This window comes from Nestor notabilis, unplaced genomic scaffold (genome assembly GCF_000696875.1).
Source record: "Nestor notabilis isolate BGI_N333 unplaced genomic scaffold, ASM69687v1 scaffold24674, whole genome shotgun sequence".
NCBI lineage: Eukaryota > Metazoa > Chordata > Aves > Psittaciformes > Psittacidae > Nestor > Nestor notabilis.
This window is the reverse complement of record NW_009927286.1, coordinates 898-20588: the sequence shown is the minus strand read 5'-3', so window position 1 is coordinate 20588 and position 19691 is coordinate 898. Positions and strand designations below refer to the sequence as shown.

The 19691-nt window shown below is 51.6% G+C and overlaps 2 protein-coding genes across 2 annotated transcripts in view; both read right to left on the bottom strand.

Moving 5' to 3' along the window:
- Positions 1 to 2424: 2424 nt before the first annotated feature.
- On the bottom strand, positions 2425 to 8234 carry SERPINF2 (serpin peptidase inhibitor, clade F (alpha-2 antiplasmin, pigment epithelium derived factor), member 2). Its single transcript, XM_010014003.1, has 8 exons — positions 8175 to 8234; positions 7423 to 7485; positions 6036 to 6450; positions 5608 to 5751; positions 5255 to 5458; positions 4290 to 4432; positions 3498 to 3702; positions 2425 to 2750 (listed from the first exon to the last, which is right to left on the bottom strand). The coding sequence occupies exons 1-8, from the start codon at positions 8232 to 8234 to the stop codon at positions 2425 to 2427; spliced, it is 1560 nt and encodes a 519-aa protein (XP_010012305.1).
- Positions 8235 to 11700: 3466 nt separating this feature from the next.
- WDR81 (WD repeat domain 81) overlaps positions 11701 to 19691 on the bottom strand; it is a gene marked incomplete at its 5' end in the record, with an annotated part of 8882 nt that continues 891 nt past the window's right edge. The window contains 10 exons of the mRNA XM_010014002.1: positions 11701 to 12190; positions 13073 to 13252; positions 13426 to 13571; positions 13743 to 14441; positions 14659 to 14812; positions 14969 to 15134; positions 15348 to 15538; positions 17365 to 17555; positions 17659 to 17766; positions 17980 to 19691. The exon at positions 17980 to 19691 is cut by the window's right edge and continues 9 nt beyond it. Coding sequence (XP_010012304.1) covers positions 11864 to 12190; positions 13073 to 13252; positions 13426 to 13571; positions 13743 to 14441; positions 14659 to 14812; positions 14969 to 15134; positions 15348 to 15538; positions 17365 to 17555; positions 17659 to 17766; positions 17980 to 19691 — 3874 coding nt within the window. The remainder of the gene's footprint in view (positions 12191 to 13072; positions 13253 to 13425; positions 13572 to 13742; positions 14442 to 14658; positions 14813 to 14968; positions 15135 to 15347; positions 15539 to 17364; positions 17556 to 17658; positions 17767 to 17979) is intronic.

The window sequence follows — 19691 nt, the reverse complement described above, 5'->3', positions numbered from 1 at the left end:
GCCCAGTCAGAATGAAAGCTTAGCAATGCAAAGTGGAAATTCCTGAGCACAGACATTAATATTACTTTGCATCTTACAAATTGCCTCTTCTGGAGAGTCACTGGAGTGAAAGAGAGTCTTAAGGTTGATGTAACTGATAATTTATAGAGCAAAGCACAGTCATGGAGGGCTGCTGTACTGTCAAATAAGATGAAATTAATAGTTTGACAAGAATAGCTTGGAGGAGGAGGGATAGAAGAAAGACAGAAAATAGGAAATAGGAAGCAAGCTGTTTGGGAAACTGAGAGTGAGGGGAAAAAGCTTTATAGGAGAGGGGAAGCTGGAAGGCAGAGGCATGAAAAGGGAGACTTGCACTTCAGTTTTTGCAGTGCAACAAAGCTGAGGCCAGGGAGGTGAACGCTGAGGTTGCAGCAGCCAAAGCAAGACTTACCTAAGGCATGGGATGGCATTTCTGAATGTTAGGAATGAGTCTGTATAAATAAATAAGCCAAAATGTTCCCTGTGGCCTAAAGCTATGCCCTCATAGTAGAGCTGAATTCTTGTGGGTTTACTTGTTAGAATTACATGGCCCTGTAATTACACCCTCTCTTTGAAGGGTATGTGTCATTGCATGGGTTAGAGGGGTAGGCATTATCTTTAGCTGTTCTTCCCCTTTTAGACTGCAAGAAATGTGTAATTGCAGGTTGGAGCCAGGACTTTTTATTCCCCAAAGTCTCCTGCATCCCCGAAATTCATGGTTAGTGAGTCAGTCCTTCTCTTATTCCAGCAGATGGTGCAGACTATTCAGGGACGGAGGCTCCCAGAAGCATTCTGCTCCTTCCTTTGAGGGAAGGCAGGCTTTCCGAGTGAGGAAAACGCTGCCAGGAGGATGGCCCTTGTGCTCTTTGACTGCTGTGTCTCAAAACCAGAGCACCATCCTTTCTACCCAGAAGCTGAGAGAGTTTGGAAGCAGAACCTGCTATGGATAGCAGTTGTTTTGCACAGAAATAGCTGCAGCATGGCAGCCTACGGTGAGTTAGAAGTGCTAGGATGGCTTGGTTGGGTGGAGGGTTCCCAAGATTCCTTTGTGGTAGCTTATTTCAGCTGCCTCAGAACAAGGACCCAGAGAGCTGTGCCCACAAGCGAAGCTGTAACAGGACATTGCCTTTTGCCAAAACCAGGGCAAAAGCAGTGACATTCAGCTACAGGCATCAAAATCTGCCCCTCTTTCCCCTGGAAGCTGTCCCAGCCATCCATAGCATTGTGTTGTGGAGTCAGGAGTATCCTATTGGAAGAACAAATTACAGATAGCAGATGTCAGATCAGCAGCTTTAAACCTCCTAGTAGATAACAGTAATGGTCAGGTTTTGCCCAAGAGAAAGGTTAAGGACTGTCACATCCCTGCTTATCACCACATTGCTGCCCACAGGCAGAATACCCTCCTGCCACTGAGCTCATCCCTAATTCAAGGAATTCTGCCCATTTCACAAAGCCAAAGCTTTTTGGTCTCAGTCCTTGGACAGTGTTTATGGATGAGCCATTTCACCTCACAGAACCTGTTGTCCTCTGTGATGAGGTGTAGCAAAAGGCAGATCCCTTGCAAGAGCCCCTCCTGTCTTTCCAAATAGGACCTTTTTCCTCCCAGTCTTTGCAACTATCCAAGTTGTGTGCCTTTTTCCTTTCTCTGTTGGGTCTTACAATGTAACACCTTAAGCAAATATATTCTGCTTTACTCTTTATTATTCTGCCAACATAAAAATTACTAAAAAACACTCTATAAAATATGTCTTTCAAAATCTAGCATTACCCAAGAACCTAGAGTTTCCCAGGAAAAGGGCTGCAGATAAGGATCCAAAGAGATTTCCCACTGCAGACCCTCCTCCATCAGATCCCAATAGCCAAGGAGTGGGAAAAGGGAATCTTTGAGATGAGCTTGTGCCTGGAAGTGGCTGTGGTGCATCCTAGAGAAGACAACTGCTTCCTAGTCCAGGGGATCTATAGGTTGTTTCTAGGTGGGTACAGATGGTTTTCAGAGGAACACTTGGAAGTAGACATGTTCCCAGGAACTGCAGAAGGAAGAGCCATATGAGTATCCCTGGCTGTTGTCCAGGCTGCCAGATGCTAATGATGATTCCAGGCTACAGGGGACTCTAATAAGAGCTTAATAAAGACTCTAAATAAGAGTCTGGGGACAAGGAAATCTCCCTTCGAGGACTGAGAGCCCTGGAAGGGAAATCCAGGCAGAAGAAGCTTAGAGGGGAACCCCAGCCTGGAGAAGGCTGGAATGGGCTATCCCAGGACTGGTCTTTAGGGATCTGTAAAGGAAAACAGCAAGGGGTGGCCTCCTGTGGCCTCAGAGGGAGGTCTCCAAGGACAGGAGGCCTCTCTTAGTTGGTCCAAAGGGTCAGGTAGCAGTCCCAGAACACTTAAGGCTCTGCTCCTCTCTTATTTGGGCATGGGGTACTCATTGACATCCTTTGCTTCATGAGAGTCCAGTGGCTCTTTGAGCTGGGGAGCAGCATTGGGGTTTGGGTTCCGGACACTGCCTATAAAGAGTGGGATGCCTGTTTCATCTGCAAAGATAATGAAGACAAAGGGCCGGTCGAGGCTGAAGGCAGAGACTGAGCGTGACATAGCGACGCTGGTCACAGCAGATGCTTCCACCCCGTCTTCTTTAAGCTCCAGGGTGGACTGATGCTGTATGCTGGATACAAAGAGAGGCTCCTCTGTGATCTTCTGCAGATCTGGGCTTGTAAACAGCTCCTGGAGGCCTACAGAGAAATGAGACTAAGTTAACCTTAGTTAACCCAGTTGATGCCACCAGCTCTGGCCGAAGGAGGCAATTCCCTCATCTTGCTATATGTGTTGTCCACCATGGAGGACTGAAGAACTGGCAGGCAACAGAAACAAGAGCTGCAATCCAGCCAGTCCTTCTCTGTGTGAAGAGCTGAGGGTGCCAGAACTGGAACGGTAGTGTAAGAACTTAAAGTCATCCTTTAAAAGCAGCAGCAAGGCTGAAGGCTCTTTCTTGCTAGGCTGGAAACACTTTTATAGGTATTATTTTTTAAGCAATTCTGCAAAAGAAAATGAAATCTTAATTTCTTCTCATCTGGAAATGCAGGTCATGGTGTTCTGTTTCAGTAAGGGTCATCTGCATTCTCTCTGGTGGCAATTTTTATGTCCTGGACACTGTGTTAAATGTCAAAGTAAGAGATAAAAGTTGACACGCAGGAGGAAGTTGGTCTTGGCTACAAATAGGGGAATAGGAAGAACTCGTAAAGGTTGGGAGGAACTGTGAATGCTGCTTTCTCTATAGTATCATCTCGTTGGAGCCAAACATTTGGTGCTAGGCAAGCAAAGAGTAAGGAGGAGGAGAGGAATAGGAGATGGAAGAGTTTGGATGTTATCTGGAGCAAGCTGTGAGGCACAGCTTTAGAAACAAGGATGGCAGGTTTGGGTGTCAGCGAACAGATGCCATATAGATTGATCAGCTTCACTTATTCCATGCAAATCCTTACCCATTTGACTGAGAACCCTGTTGAGTTCCAGGTGGTGATCCAGTTTCATTTTGGGGATCTTCACTGCAGTGGGTACCTCTGTGGGGAAAAGCTTGCATAGTTGTCCGTAAGGGAATTTCTCTAGCACATGAGAGGTATTCCAAGTATACTGGTTTGGTACAATGACCACAAAACTCATGTTACTCTTAAAGGGAAACTTGGCCACCTGGAAATAAAACCAACCAGGAGAATTAGGGAAGAGAAAGGCAAGTCTAGAAAGTGATGCTTTTAATATAGCCTTTTTCCAATTGGCCTACAGAGCCAGTCTAGCTATTGGATGAGAACAGCCTGTTGGGAAGGAGGAATCTGGACAAAGTTTACTGGAATAACAGCATTAGATTTTAGTATTTAGCCACTGACTGGTAGAGGTTGAACACATGGCAGAGTGGAAGCCCTCATGCACAAACACTGTACCCACTCTGGCAGTAGCTGTGTTCTGAAGGGCTCCAACAGGACATTGTCTGAGGGAATTCCGTCCTGTATTTCCTCATTTATCTTTAAGTTTTAAACTCCATTAATTCCCACTTACTGGGGATATCTCTCTATCTATCTCTCGATCTATCTCTTTATTTTTCCTATAGACTGAGAGTGAAGGTTCAACATTCTTGCTAGGACAAAGGATGCTTATTAAGTTTTTGTGTGTTATGCCCATTAAGAGACATTTGGGGTTTGGGGAGAGAGCATTTGCAGTCAGTAAAATACCAGAGCAAGAGGAAATTCCAATCAAAACTTGTGCTCCTAATGGAGCCCGACCTGGATGTCCTGGGACTCCAGTGTAAACCAGCTCAGGGAGTACTTCTGGGCTTTCATCATCTCAACTGGGACCACAAACTCATTGTCAAGGTGGAACACATCTGGGCCAGTGAAGCTGGGATCAAACTTATTCCTCCAGAACCCTATCAAAATAGAAGTTTAGAAATCAACAGTTAAATTTGGGTAGGAAAACAGAAACTGCCTCTCTGCCACCCCTCCTATCATGAGTTTTCCAACAAGGCAGATTAGTGACCAGGAAAGTAGAAATACAGTGAAGAGAGCTGTGAAATACAGTACCAAGGGCTGGAAAAGCCCTAACAGCAGGAAGCTCTTATCTTCCAGAGAGGGACTATGGAATAACACAAAGAACAGGGATTAATCCTCATGCCTCAGCGTGGGAGATTACTGAAGGCTGTGAAGATAAAGTAAAGGATGTTTGTGCTTTGAAAAATGAAGAGCCTTTGTGCTGTGCAGGGTGAAAGAGTGTTCCAAGACCAAGCTGAAAGATTCACAGATTTACACTGGGAGCAAGTGCTTGGTCTGTGTTTCAATGCAGAACCCTCAGGGAATTAAAAAGGGGAAGATGTGCCTGAGCACTGTGCTTTAGTTAGAAAGAAATCCACAAGAGCTGCCTCTGAGCTCTGTGGTTGGCATAGAGTGCATTGCATTTGCTGTGGCTGACATGAGCAGGGATGTGCTGCTGTCTGGGATCCTGAACAAGGAGGCAAAACCACAGGTTTCACCTCCTGCATTCTGGCTCTGCTGTCAGGTGGCATTTTTAGCACATGTGAAGCAGTTGGGAATCGTTGCTGTAAAGAAATCCAAGCAAGAGGAACAGCAGATGTACAAGAACAGAACAAGCAGATTGGCTAGCAGGAAGCAATGGAAAGAGATGCCATTCAAGCACAGTGCTTGTAGAAAACTGGCACATTTCTAACTACTCCTCTTGAGAAGTGAGGCCTCACCGTGGAAATGGATGGCGTTGAGCAAGAGCATCACTGTGTTTTCAGGGAGTTGCTGTAGGAAGGTGGGTATTTGCCCATGAGTTGCTTCCTTTACCCACTTATTTATGGCTGTGAGGTCATCTTCATTGATCCCAGAAAGGGTCATGGGCTTTGCTCCATAGAATTTCTCTGAATCCTCCAGGAACTTCTCTTTCACCTCAAATCCTGGCAGAAGGGAAGAATTCCACATGAAGTTATCAGCCAGTGGTGTGACACTCTCCAGGAGGAGCGCTTAGGGATGATTCCCAGTATGACAGTGTGCTTCCTCTGTCATGGAGCAGTTTATCCCATGCCAATAGGACCCCTCCTCTCACCTTTCTGCAGGTACAGACGGGATGCAAGGCTGAGGGTGGATTCCGTGAGCCTCCTCCGAAGGGTGCCCAACATGTGGTGGACACAGGGCACCGACTGCAGGTGCATCACCTCCAGCAGGTGCTTCTCTGTCTGATTTGCTGCTCCTAAAAAGCAAAGTCAGATTCCTGTTAGGTCATGCCCATGTAGTGGAAAACAGGGATCTAGCTTCCCACTGTTAGAAACAGCCTGTGCCTTACAAAAGAGGCTGGAGAAACCTAAACGTAGGAGCCTCAGCAGGGCCGCAAAGGGCAATTTCAATTGTAATTGTGCCTAATTAAAGCTGCAAGAGTAGGATTAAGTGGAAGGTGCTGTATTTAATCTTTGCATTTTACACATTGGTTCCTAGGAGGGGGTACGGGAAATGGTGCTTTTGTAACTAACAAGTTACCCAGTGCCAAGTGAGACAAGGCGAGGGCGATGCTGAGGGGTGAGAGGATCACATTGGTCCTGTTGGACTCCAGCTGGACTTCTCTCAAGAGATCAATGCTGAATCTCATCAAGCCATCTGCTAGCCTCTGGCTCCTCTTCCAAGTCATCTCGCAGCTTTTATCTTCACTCTCTCCCTCTTCTGAAGAAGAGGAAATCTCCCCAGATGGTTGCTGTTCAGAACAGCCCACAGCCCCAGCTATGGCTTCATCTTCTGCGTTCCAGTCATTCTTCATGCCTGGTGAGTTGGTGGTGAAGGGTAGCATGGGTCCATCAGTCTCCTGGAAGGTGTCATAGGTGAAGTCTGCCAGGTCTGTGTTCAGCACCCCCCCTGCTCCCAGCAGAGCAGACTGTTCAACTCCAGCGTGTTTCACATCCTGGGGAGAAACAAGAAGGATAGTGCTGGGAAAGCTGGAGCAGGGCAATACCATCCCTCATGGGCTTTACTGCACACCTAAGTGGGTCCAGAAAACTCCAGCTCCTCTGCTCTGATGGTGCCTTTGCTTCAGTTTGCTTTTTAACCTTGAGGTTAAAAGCACTTCAATGAGGTTGGAACAGAGAGGGTTTTGTATCGGGTGAGAATGGACCAGGTGAGGGTCTTGCAGTGGTTCTCTGCTTGCTCCCAGGTGAATGAGCCCCACAGGCATGGTTTGAGGGCAAGAACCATGACCTGCTCAGCACATGTCCTTTGCCTTCACCTTTCATAGATCCATCATCCTCAACCTTGATTTCACCTCCTCCTCTCACACATTTTAGCACTCGTGCATCGGTCAGCACCTCTACTGTTGTCACAGCCTTGATCCACGCTGGCTCAAATCCTCCTCCAGGCATCTGTCTTGACTTGTCTGTTCCATCCCATCCCTCTTCTTTCCAAATTTCCTCATTTTACAGCTTTCTAAGCTGTAGCCTATAGCACTGACACCACTGTCCTCACATTGGCATGGTCTGAAACACATGTTTTTTCCCTCAGATCTCTGTTCCCACACACATCCGGTAACATTCCTCTGCTGCACTGTCAGAGCCAGGCTGGATGGGTAGCATCAGCTCCAGGTCTTTCTCCCTATCACCCTCATAGCTAGTTGTTTTCCTCATCTTCTCTTATCAATCAGAACTTAAACAATCCACTTGCCAGTCCCTGTACACACCAGCTACTGATTACTCCATACGCTTCCAGCATAAAGGAGCACAGCACTGGCAGCAGCAGGGAGGGAAGCCTGCAGGTGGATGGACTTTCCCATTGCACTGGCACTGTTAGATTGCACTGCCTGGGCTCTTCCTATCTCAGGAAAACCATTGCAAATACCACAGTGTAACTCCAGTCCCCTCGGGTGGAACCAGTCATTGCTTACCTTCAGGTCCCCATCCTTGTCTAGGAAGAGACGCTTTTGCTCAATGGCTTGTACTGAGGAGAACTGTAGGGGAGGGAAAAACACACAACAAAGAAACAAAGTCATGTCCTGGATAATTTCTTCGGAATTTCCTGAGTCGAGTCTTCCCTGCTCCCATTCCTAACACATTCCCATGGGGGCAGGTCAGGGGCTGGCACCAGTGTGGCTGCAGCACGGGCACGGCTTCAGGATGCAGACCCCGATGCAGTGGGGTTCACAGTGCAGATGTGGAAGTGAGCAAGAGCTGGGAGAGGCTGCAAATAGTGGATGTGTTTGGGAAGGGACCAGGCCAGAAGGGTACAAAATAATGTGTCCCCTAGAGAGTGAGCAGTGCAGTTTTGCAATCTCAGATCTGACAGGAATCCAGATTGAAAATGGGGGCGAGAAGAAAGCTGCTATTAAACAACCTCCTGTTAACTCCTGAAGGTCATGGATACTAAATACAGTCAAAGCCAAGTTTCCAAAGAGCTTGTACAGAAATCCACTTGAATAATGAGAATAGCTATTTTAGCTGGGAAAAAGAAGATCAGAAACCTTTCTGCTCTAGGGCATGGGCTACCCCAGAGCACAGCAGCAGTGTCCTACACCAATGTGCCTTCCAGCACTTCTCACACAGAAGCATGAGCCACTATTTGCCCCATGGTCTGGTGCAGAAGACCTGCTTTGTTCCCCTTGCCCTTTGCTGGCCAGAGCCCCCCACCATCACAACTTACCCTCAGGTGGCTGTGCAGAGCAGACAGGCACAGCAGCCACGGACCCCAGAGGAACACCATGTTTCTGGATCAGAAGGACCAGCCGAGAGAGGAGTTCTTTCCAGCTGCCTGGCAGCAGCAAGCTGAGCCTGTCCAGGTCTACAGGGAGAAAACGAACAACCTGGCCAAACAGGTTGGCTCAGGAGCTTGCAGAAAGCAATAGGGAGATGAACAATGCTGCAAAGAAACAACACAGGGCTCCTGGGTCCAACGCCAAGGCAGGGAAATCAGAGAGGAACAGGGACCCGCACGGCAGCAGAGCTGGAACTGCAGCCAGGCTCCTCTCCATGACACTCTCCTGCTTGGATCCTGCATTTCTGACCCCATCGCCCTCATTCCTCTGCATTGAAAATGGTATTTCCCTAATCAGCCCTGCACACACTGTGCCTTTGGAAGAGGATGAGAGCCTCTGCTCCTTTCCCATGCAGACCATGGAGGTACAGGCACAGCATCCTCGGCTCTTGGGAGAAGGGACACTATCCTGCCTCAGTGGGGCTGCGATCACGCAGCAAGTGCTGTCTGGGAGGGACTTTGCACATAGAAATTGCAATAGCAGAGCAGTTTCTGAGCAGTATGTGCTGGAATAGAGAGTCCTCCCCTTCCCAGCACTCGCCTTCCCTCTTGGCTGGCAAACCACAGCCTCTCCCACCCCTGTGCTCTGGTTCCAGTGTGGGACACTGGGAGCAGGGCTTCCAGGGCCATGGATAAATCCTTCCCATTCCCTGGCCGCTGCTTCACCCGTTCCAACAGAAATAACAGATCTTCTTCTTGCCATAAAGTCTCCATCCCACAGCTCAGCTCTCGGCACAGATGACATACACTTTATCCCTAGGGCTGCTTTCCTCTCCCCAGGCAGTCCTTGCTTTCACCCAAAACTGCTGGGCTGTGGCCCCAGTTTCCACGTGGAAGAAGCCAAACTTGAGGCCATTTCATTCCATTCTTCTTTCACCCCAAATCTTGCACCCATATAATACCCCAAATACCCCTTTCCTCCCTGGTGTCCCTATCCTTCATCACTGTGCCCATTTCACCCCCCTTTCCCAGAGGAGCTCATTGGAGAAACCCCCATTTACTGTCAAATCCATGTTCATTTGCCCCTTACCTGAGGTCCACGTTGGAGCTGGCACCTGCCTTAGTGTGGCTGGTGGCTCTGCATGAGGCAGCTTGTCCAGCTCATCCCTCCTCCCCACCAGTGACCTTCGGCACCAGCCCCTGTTTGAGGCAAATATTGACCCACAGCATCCGGTTAAACATTGGTTTGGGGGAATAGGAGTGGATTTATGGTGCATTTGGAGATGGGGAGATACTTTGGGCTGCTCAAGACAGTGTTAACACGGAGTTTACCACCTCCAAAACTCCCATCAGCAGGAGTAACACGTGAAGTCAGTTGTCCCTGGTAGTGGCTCCACTTTCCATATGCTCCCTGTGCTGGGAATATGCTCTTTTATTCATAACCTTTAGTGACCACATAGGGCTTTGCATTTATTGCCACAGGGCTCTCTGGTTTTGGAAGTCTCTTTGCAGAACCCCCCAGATACTTACTTTCTGTATCCCAGCTGCTGCAGCAAGTGCACAGCCCTGGGTTTAGCAGATGGCTGATGCCCAAGGCCCTGTGGCCATGGACCAGAGCAGGAGGTGGTGATGCTCAGGATGAGCTGAGCCAAAAGCAGCTGGTACCTCCCCTGGGGCACAGCACACACCAGAGCTCTGCTGGGCTCCATATGGAGGAAGAGTCCTGGGAATGGGCAGAACTCCAGTGGTCCTGTCCCATGTGGATATGCAGAAGCCATAGTGGTACTTCCCTGCTCTCTTCACATCCTCAGTTTTAGAGGAATCACTAAGGAGCAGTGGGGAACACTAATGGGATTGCAGCACCCATTCCTTGCAGCAGTTTTGATTCCCAAACTCACCCCAGACACTGGGAAGGAGACAAGTTTGAGCTCTGCAACCAGAAACTACTCTGGGACACGCTGCTACAACATGGGGAGCTATTTCCACTTGGAAGGCAGATCCAAGTCCCCATGCAGCAGAATCCTACCTTACATCCAGGGCATCTTCACAGCATCCCTCCTCCAGCTCACCCAGGAACGCAAGAGGTGTCTGGACAGAGTCTAAGCTTTGGCTGCCAGAGGAAGAGCCGCAGCCAGCCCCACACCACACCTGGGCCCCTCCAGCACAGAGCTGCCCCACACGCCCATCTCTGCATCTCTTTCAAAGAGTTTATTAGAAGGAAGTATTTACATCTATTGCAAATGGTTAATAGGCAACACGGGACTGAGAGCTCCCCTTGGGTAGGGAGGGATAGCAAGGGCCAACTGCTCACCTCCCCACCCTCCCTAGAAGCAGAAGGCAGCCTTCCCAACCGCAGGCTCCTGACATGAACCAGCAGCTGGCTGAAAGCCCTTCCTCCTCCCAGGACAACCCACAGCAGGCTCCTCCTCTGCCCAAGATAAGAGCTTCCCACTCCCTAATACTGGCTCTGATTAGGCTGAAGGATGGATGGGAAAAGGGCTGCAATAGAAGTGAGGCAACTGCTCCTACAGCTGGGTCAAAGAACATCCCCCTCACCTTTGGGGTGGGAACAGACGGTGCTGTCCCAGAGGGAAAGTCAGAATGAGACCATACTGGATTGTGCCTCCTGGTCTTCACGCTGTAAGGGCAGGAGGGGACAAAACTGAGCACCTTTTTGCTGTCCTGTCTTCCCCAGGAGTCTGACCAGCACGAAGGAGAGGATTTCTTGAGAGCCCCAGCCAGTGTGTGGCACACAGGGCATTCCTCACCCCTCACACAACCGTGGGATGCAGCACTGCTGGGGCAGGAACCGACAAACAGGCCATCCCTCCTCTACGGCTCCAGAAGGCAAAATCCTCATGGAGGCATGTAGCTCTGGTCTCCCTAGAGGGTCATGTTCCCATCCCAAACTGTCCGTCCACAGCAGCCCATTCCTAAATGAAATGGCAAAGCAGATGGGGTTTGTGCCTTGGCTGATTTCCATTCCAGCCCTTGCCCTGGAGCCAGTAAGGCAGCAGAAGTGCTCTAGTTAACCTCTCCTCCTCCCATACAGGCTCCAACTCAGCTGGCAGAACCTAAAGTTAATAGAGTGCATCCTCTGGGCTTCACACAAAGACCACAGGAGAAGGAGATGCCCAGCACCACACAGCCCTGAAGGCAGCAGTTCCCAGGCCCAGCTAATGCTATCCTAATAGGAGTGTTCAGTGGTTTGGGAGTGGAAGTGAAGGGTAAGTGCAGATGGCAGTAGCTATACTGTTGTATTCTTGTCAAGGGGCACCTCTTACCCCTTATTAAAGGGAAGGGGAAAGCTGTGGTCCATGTTACTCTGGAGGGCAGCTCACAGTCCCCTGGGGATCAGGCACACATGGTATGGAAAGCTCCAGGCCTCTCTGCAGGGGTGACAGTGACCTACAACGCCCAGTATCTCTCCCAGCAGCAGTGGAGGTTTCTCAGTTATGGCTTTTTTTCTTTGTAGAGATAAGAGAAGGAGGTTAGAGATGCTCTCCCACTAACAGCACACCTCCCCCTGCGTCCTCTGCTCACAAACATCTCACTGCCTCCTCCATAAGGAACACCGCTGGCTTTCAGCTCTGCCACCAGCACTGTGGGACAGCCACAGGCGCCCAGGCTGGGGACAGCTATGCCAGGAGGCGTATGATGCCATTGTCTGAGCCCAGCAGGAGGTGGCATTTCGTGGGCAGCACTGCCAGGCTGGTCAGTGTACCCCGAAAGTTCTCCGAGCTCAGCTTGGTGGTGCTGATGGGCAGCGCTGAGGACTCCAGCATGGAGTAGACACCAATTTTGTTGGCCACAGTGCCAGTGACAACCTCGTTGCCATAGAGGTCAAATGCATGGATGGGTTCAGATGCAGATTTGTAGTGGTGCAAAGGTTTCTGCTCCAGCTCCTTCCACACAGTCAGGGAATGATCCGAGGAGGAGCTGATCAGCACGTTGCCCTCTGCAGCCTGCAAGAGAGGGAAGGCCAGTGAACCAACTGGTGAAGTGAAAGCTCCCAGTCTGTATCTCAACCTGCAAATGAGGTTAGGTGCCAGCAATCCAACAGTCACAGTGCAATCCCCTGGGGCAGTCCCAGCCATTTCTAAGCAACTGATGGTACAAAGCAGTATTAACAAAGCATCCGGGTGGACACTGCAAGCTACAGGACTCTGGTGGCAACCTCCTCTAGTGCTATCCTTCAGAGATGGGCTGTGCCTCTTAACAACATCGTGATACCTAAAACACAACTAATTCATCATCTGTGTAGAGATTATCATGCAGCCTTCCTCTCCATTAAACCTGCCAAGGATTTTCCTCCTCAGGAAAAGGAACTCGGAGGCCCTCTCACAGCAGAAAACCCTGCTGAGGGCAGGAGAAGCCCGGAGCTGGTTATTAGCTAGTGAGAGGGTAAACAACCCACACTGCTGAGCTTTGTTTAACCTGTGCTTGGGTCGAGGACACTGGAGCCCCAGCCCTGCTCCCTGAGGGTGGGTAAATATGGACAAGAGTTATTCATTAGAGTGACACTCTCCCAGGGGAGCAGAGAGCCCTGCGGAGAAAGCAACACATCTGCTGCTTCACAGGAGATGCAGCTCCTCTCTGCCCCTGCTGCAGACACCTGGGAGGGCTGATCTCCGCTCAGCACAGGTTGGAACACGAGGAGGCTGCTCACAGCACTAACCACGGGGGAGAAGAGCTTAAGCAGCCTCTTAGGGACACAGCAATGATGGAAGAACCCCCAGAGGACGGAGCAGACAAGCCCTCCCAAGCAGCACATGCCAGAAGGATGCTCCAGGCAGCCTCAGAGGATCGATGGCGACCACAAAGCAGCCCCTGATCGCAGCTCTCACCTTGATCTGCAGGATGTCCCCTTCATGGGCAGGCCAGCCCCGCATGATGAGTCCTGTCCTGGTGTCCAGCAGCACGATGAAGCCAGAGGAGAATCCAGCCATAACGCTGCGCCCGTTGGGACTGACAGCCAAGCAGCGGATGAGCCCGGCGCTCACCCCGCTGGCCAGGCGAAACTCGTGCTGCAAGAGAAAGTCCAGCTACTGGGGGATGAAGATCAGGGGGGATCTGGCATTTAGGGGGACAAGAGATCCTGGGATCACGGAACCATCACAACTGGCTTTGGGCCAGGCGTGATCCCATCATCACGCCCGTGGATGGAGATGGGTGGATTGCAGAGCGCTGGGTTCCGTACCTGTAATCCCGGCTTCCTGTGGTCGATGAACCGCAGCACGGAGTCTGCGCTGGCCACAGAGATGCTGTGGTGGGGAGGAGGCATGGTGGTCACAGCCGTGATGGGGACTTTGCTGTCCAATTCATCAAAAGTCCGGAGAAGTTTCCCTGTGGAAACACAACAGGGACATTATGGCAGCAGATGGAGGGAGAAGCTACACCGCAGACCTCCAGTTCTGCACTGGATTTTAACAGCAACCACCAAACCTCAGAACAGCCCCTTCTGCCTTTAAGGTTCGGAGCAGTTCACTCCAACCAACCCTCAACCCTTTCCCTTACCTGTGAACTGGTCCCAGATGTGCACAGTTCCATCGCAGCTCACCACGTGCTGCGGTGCCTCCAGCTGGCTCACGTAGAAAACAGACTTCTTGTGCTCAGCATACGTGAACCGTGGTGGCACCTCGCTGGTGCCATCCCCATAGTTGTACAAGGGCCAAAGGCGGACGGTTTTGTCCTTGCTGCCACTAAGGAAGAAGTCCTCACTGCCGAGTGGTGCCACGCACTTGATGGCCCCCGAATGCCCTGAGAAACTCTGCAGCTTGATCTGGTGGAAGTGGAAACGGGGGTCGTGTTGGCTCACCCCAATCTCATACTGCCAGTAGGCCAGCCAGTTCCCACACAGCATGTGGGTGCTGCGAGGAAGGTCGTGCTTCAGGGTGTTCTCCTCGCTGGATAAGCTGGGGATGAAGCCATCAGTGCCAGCACTGAGGTGAAGTAAACCCAGACCCTCGCGCTGTGTGTCCACAGGGACCTGGATGCGGTTCCCTACCAGCACGCTCCCAAAGGTACCAGAGTGACTGTCCTCGTGGTGGCTAGAGAAGGGCTCAGTTCCTCGTGTATCTTGGTCTAAGCCCACCACACTCTGTGTTTGCTCCAGGCTGACGACCTGCAGGCTCTTGGGGTTCACATTCTCCAGGTAGAGGCTGGCCAGCTTCTCAACCAGCGAGTGGTTGGGCACGACCGTGCGGATAACATCACCTGAAGGGAGAGAACGTGCCTTCAAGGGAAGGAATATCCCCACCGTCACCCAGCACCATCAACAACAGCACAAGGGTCAGCACAGGGCTGTGAACACAACGCCCCTCACAAGCCAGCCACATGCTGCTCCCAGCCAAAGCAGCCTGAAGTGGGCTCCCAAACCAAGAAGCAGATCAAGCTCTGTCACAGACCCCAGGAGATGGTGGCCAAGCCGTACCTAGCAAGCAAGAGAAGGGGATGTAGGTGATGTAGGCCATCTCAGGGTTAAACACCTTCTGTAACTCCATCACCACAGCTGGATCCAGCATCTTCCCATCCAAGAGAGGCACCTCCATCACTGGCACCTCACAGCTGCTCAGTGACTCTGTCCTCTGGACAAGAGAAGATACCCAAGATCAGATGCTCTTACCACATAACTACACAAGCACAGCCCGGGCTGGATGCTGCTGACACTGGTGTATGCAGGTATGCCCAGCACGTTCCTGGGGACAGGGGGACGGCAGGAGGACCTCTCCCACATCACTGACCTGGTCTTGCAGCTCCTGCAGCAGTGAGAAGGCCTCAAAGAAGTTCCTCACCGTGTCACTCAAATGCTGCTGCACCATCTCCTGCCCAATCCGCAGGCAGATCAGGGCAATCAGGCTGATGGTCTTAACACACAGGACAACACGGGCCTGGGCACCGCTGGGGAAACTGAAGAGGACATCCATGACCAGCCTGCCCTCCCATATCCCTTTTCCCCTTCTCTGCTTCATGCTTCCTGCCCTGTCTGTGTTATCAGAAGGTCTTGAGCAGCATAAGCTCTATGTGCATGCAACCAGGTGCGCATCAGACCCTCAAAGAACCACCTCCACATCGCTGACTTTGAGCTGTGCCAACCCATGCTGAAGCCACAACAGCACTTACCCGATGGCTGCTGACGTGAGGAAGCCCAGCACTGGGAGCAGCACCTCCTGGCTGATCTTGGGGAGAATGTCCATCAGTGTGGTGTCCGAGAGACACACCACGATCTTCTGGGTCAGCGTCACAGCAGCCAAGAGCCCGGCCTCCTTCCGGCTGTTCAGCCGGCCACCACCGGACCCACCGCCGGCTGCAACCTGCAAAGGGACTCCTTGAGAGCCAGGGACACCACCTCTCCCAGCGGGACACAGCAAGGGAGATCCCAGGATCACCTGAGCTCGGCCTCAAAAGGAAGAGGAACCTGAGCGCTGAGTCTCAACATCAAGGGATGAGCCTGAAAACTGACACATGGATGTGAGCACAAGAGATGAGCCTGAAGGGAATGGGGCACAACGTTCCCGAGCTCATGGGCATCCCCTGGAGAGCATCTCTCTGCAGGATGCTCCCATGGATGGGAAGCTCAGAGGGCAAAGAGACAACCCCAGAGCATCACCAGCCTGGGTATCATTTGCCAGCACAGGAAGAGGAGAAACCTATGTCATACACACGACTTAAAGCAAGAATCAGCATCTTTATCCCACACCGCATTGAGCCTGGATGCACAGACTGCAGAGGAACAGTCCTTGCATGAAATATCCAAGCAGAAATTATGGGCAAACCTGCTGCTAACATCTAGAAATGCACCTGCTGATGATTTCGTGAGGCAGAAGAGCACATCCTGTTTCTGCTGACACCATACTGATGCTGACTACAGCAATGCCAGCGAGTGAACAGCAGCAGCAGCAACACTAAGAGATTTCTTTCTAGATTGTCCTATTTCCTAACTCCCAGACAAATCAAACACCCAAGAACAGAGAGAGCCAACAACAAAACCCACAAACACATCCCAGTTTCCACTCTATTTCTTGTACACCTGCCATCTTCCAGCTCATCACAGAGGCTCGTCCTCTCCCAAAATATCCACTCTGCCAAATCCTGCAAGAAGGATTTGTATCCTATTTGTGACCCTGGTGTTTCATTGCCTGAATATCAGGCTGCCAAACACTGTTCACAGGGGTATTAATCCCCGCAGTGCCCACAAGGAATGAGTCCAGTAAAGCAAAGCAGCACAGCTGGAGCTGTGATTGCAGCTGGGTGGAGAATGATTTTGCTGAAAAATGGGATTTTTGCCCCTGAAAAAATCTCCCTTTTAACACTGGAAAAAACTGACAATGCCCTTTTGTATCCTTTAAATGAACAACTGTGGCCTCTTTTCCTCTACGTTTAAACCATCAGTTTTCCATTGAAACAAGAATCCATAACCAAAGTGTTCAGAACCACTAAAAAGGAAGCAATCTGACAAATAACCCTGTCAAAAGCATTCAAAACCAGGGGGAGGAGGTTGATGAAAAATGCTGGGTTTTCACCCAGCTCCACTACACCCATTTTCTCTGTGCTGTCAGCTCTGAAGTTCAAGCTGAAAAGCCTTGCCAGTACTTTTTATCCAGTTGAAACCCCTCCTTTAGCCTCTCATCCCCTATCTACCCATGCAGACCTCCGAAAGCACTCGCTCCAGCAATCCCAGAGCAGCCCAAGCTGCTCCTGCAGGCTGTTATCACCATCCCACCCTCGTGCCAGCTCTGTTGCTGGGAACACTCACCCAGCAAAGCAAAAGGGAACCTTTCTCTCTGGTTTCACACATGCCAGTGTGATAGGGAAAGCCTCCCAGGGATGAAATGGGGAAGGAGGGGCTGCAGTAGCCCAGTGTAGATCCATGGCTTGCTGAAGAGCTTCCCTGGAAGCAGGCTGGAGCTTATGGCAGGGGTGAATGTGCCTCTTCCAGCTGCATCAGCACAGCCCTTCTCATCCAACACATCCAGATCTGCTCTGCCCATGCTGGCCAAGGCGGAACTTAACCAAGCACAAGGATATATTGCAGGAGGCTCCTGATGAAGCTGGGCTATCTTCTGTGCATCCCTCCTTTGTGCCCAGACACAGCTCCCACCCCAACACATGTGAGAAGAGGAGGAAGGACAATACTAACCAGGTAGCTGATGTAGGGCAGGTACTGATAGGTGAGGACAGGCTCTCCATACAGGTATGCCACATGCAGGAGACAGGCCAGCACTGGCTTGGACACTTGATCTCCCAGCACTGGCCTCTTCTGGTAGATGTTTCCTGTGCTCAGGGGACTGTTCTCATCGCTGCTTGGTACAAACTGCTGCCTGGTAGGGCCTGCCCGGAGACACCACCATGAGCTGAAGCAGCAGGATACACCCCAGCCACCACCAAGGCACCCAGCACAGCCCATCCCAGGGGTCCAAGGAGCAGGTATTACCAACGTAGCAGGACGTGAGCAGGCGGAGCAGGTTCCTGGCGATGAAGCGGGACGTGACGGTAGGGCCCAGCTTGGCTGAGAGCCACCTCACCATCTTACAGGCTGTGTCTGCAAAACACAACCAGCCACCAGGACAGAGCTATCACTGGGCTGCTGCCCAGCCCCTGCCTGCTCTGCAGGCAGCTCCCCAGCTCTCAGATCCACACGCTTCAGTGGCCTTTTACACTGGTGTCATCGCTGTCCCCCAAAACCTGGACCCACTTCTTCCCCTTCTCCCAACTCCCTGCTCCACAGAAAGGCTCAACACCAGCAGGGTCTTACCCAGGAGTATTGTCTGCTCTTTGTCACCAGAGTGATCCGGCAGCTCCTCTCCCTCTGCATCCTCTGGCTCGCTGCTGTCATCAGCCAGGGTGACATCCACAGAGGCACCAGCGTCCACAGCCACCGTCAGCTCTGCATCAACTGCAGAGTCATCGTGCTCCTCTTCATCGTGCTCCTCTTCCTCCTCCTCCTCGTCCTCGCTCTGTTTCAGGTCCTGGCTGCTGTCCATTGACTTCAAGCTGCTCTTGTCCTTCTGGGAATCCCCATCCACAGGCCTGTCCTCTCCCAGGGACACCTCACTGGCACTGCTCTTGTCACTCAGCCGCCCCAGGCTGAGCGATTCCTGCTCCTGAGGCTGCAGGGACTCCCCAACGTAGAGGCCACTCTGGAAGTCCTCGCCCTCAGGCAGGTAGGCTTGGTCATGGAAGCTGACACCAGAGGTGTAGTCGAGGAGGTCGAGTGCAGCAGAGCTGTGCTCAACGTCCATTTTGATCTCCTCCCCAAACACACATGACACGGGGCTTTCCCCTCCACTTTCATCGTCTTCAGCAGTGCCCAGGAGGGATTTGCTCTCCTCCCGTGAGCCCTCAATGCCGACGAGAATCTGCAGGATGTGTGGGAGCAGGTTGAGGAGGAAGGACTGCAGCCCCAGGCGCACAATCAGCTGGGCCACGAAGCAGTCTGTGTAGAGGTAGAACCTGCCGTGGCGATAGCAAGGGGTTTCATATGCTCCAATCAATGGCTTGAGCAAGTATTTGTTGGCATTCTTTGGGCCGAGGGATTTAGCTATGGGTTCAAAGAGGTACCACGCTGCATAGACAGCGGTGTTCTCCTCGGACATCAGGGATAATATGAAGGGCAGGAGGATCTCCAAGCCTTCAGGAGTGATTTCGGAAAGGATCCCTTCCAGCTGCTGCCACAGCTGGAAAACAAGCTCCCGGCCTTGACCTTCATCCTCTATCTTCTTTGCCTGGTAGGTGAAAATGAACTTGTGCAGGGCTGGGAAGTACGTGGGAAAGGGAACAATAGAGCTGAAGGGACTGAGGAGCTGCATGGGACAGGGTGGAGGGAGGCCCTGGGAGATGGGTTGGTACTCAAACAACTGCACCGTGCCCTTGCCCAGCCTGGTCTTCAGCAGCTTCTCCACCGGCACGCTCAGCTGCAGCAGGACATGCAGCACGTGCTGCAGCGGGGCCGGGATCTCCTTGGGATAATAGCGACACAGGTTACGCACCAAGAGGAACCGCTCCAACAGGGATGCGTCCGGCTTCGAAGGGCGAATCCTGGGAGCAAATATAATCTCAGCTACCAGGATGCCCAAAGCTTGCATGTCCCTCTGGAAGAGGTCCGAGAGACCCAGGGGGGGCTCTTCCCACGGCTGCTCCATCAGCTGCATCTCACTGCTTATGCCTTTAACCAAGAAATTATCCAATTTCTCCAGTTCTTCCAGGGCCTGGAGCGGATTGAAGCCTTCGGGAAGCGTGATCTTCATGTCAGCCTGATCCACAGCACCCGCCTTGCTCCGACGGAGAGGTCGGGCCCCTGAGGTTTTCCCTTCGGGGGCATAAGCAGGGAGTGTGGAGGGCTGTGCTGGTGGCACAGTGGCACAGGGCTGATCAGCAGCTCTGCTGGTAGCAGCAATCGAATCCAGAGCTTCAGTGCCTTGCTCTAAATCCTCCTCACCAGCGATGGATTTCTCCCCAGACCAGCTG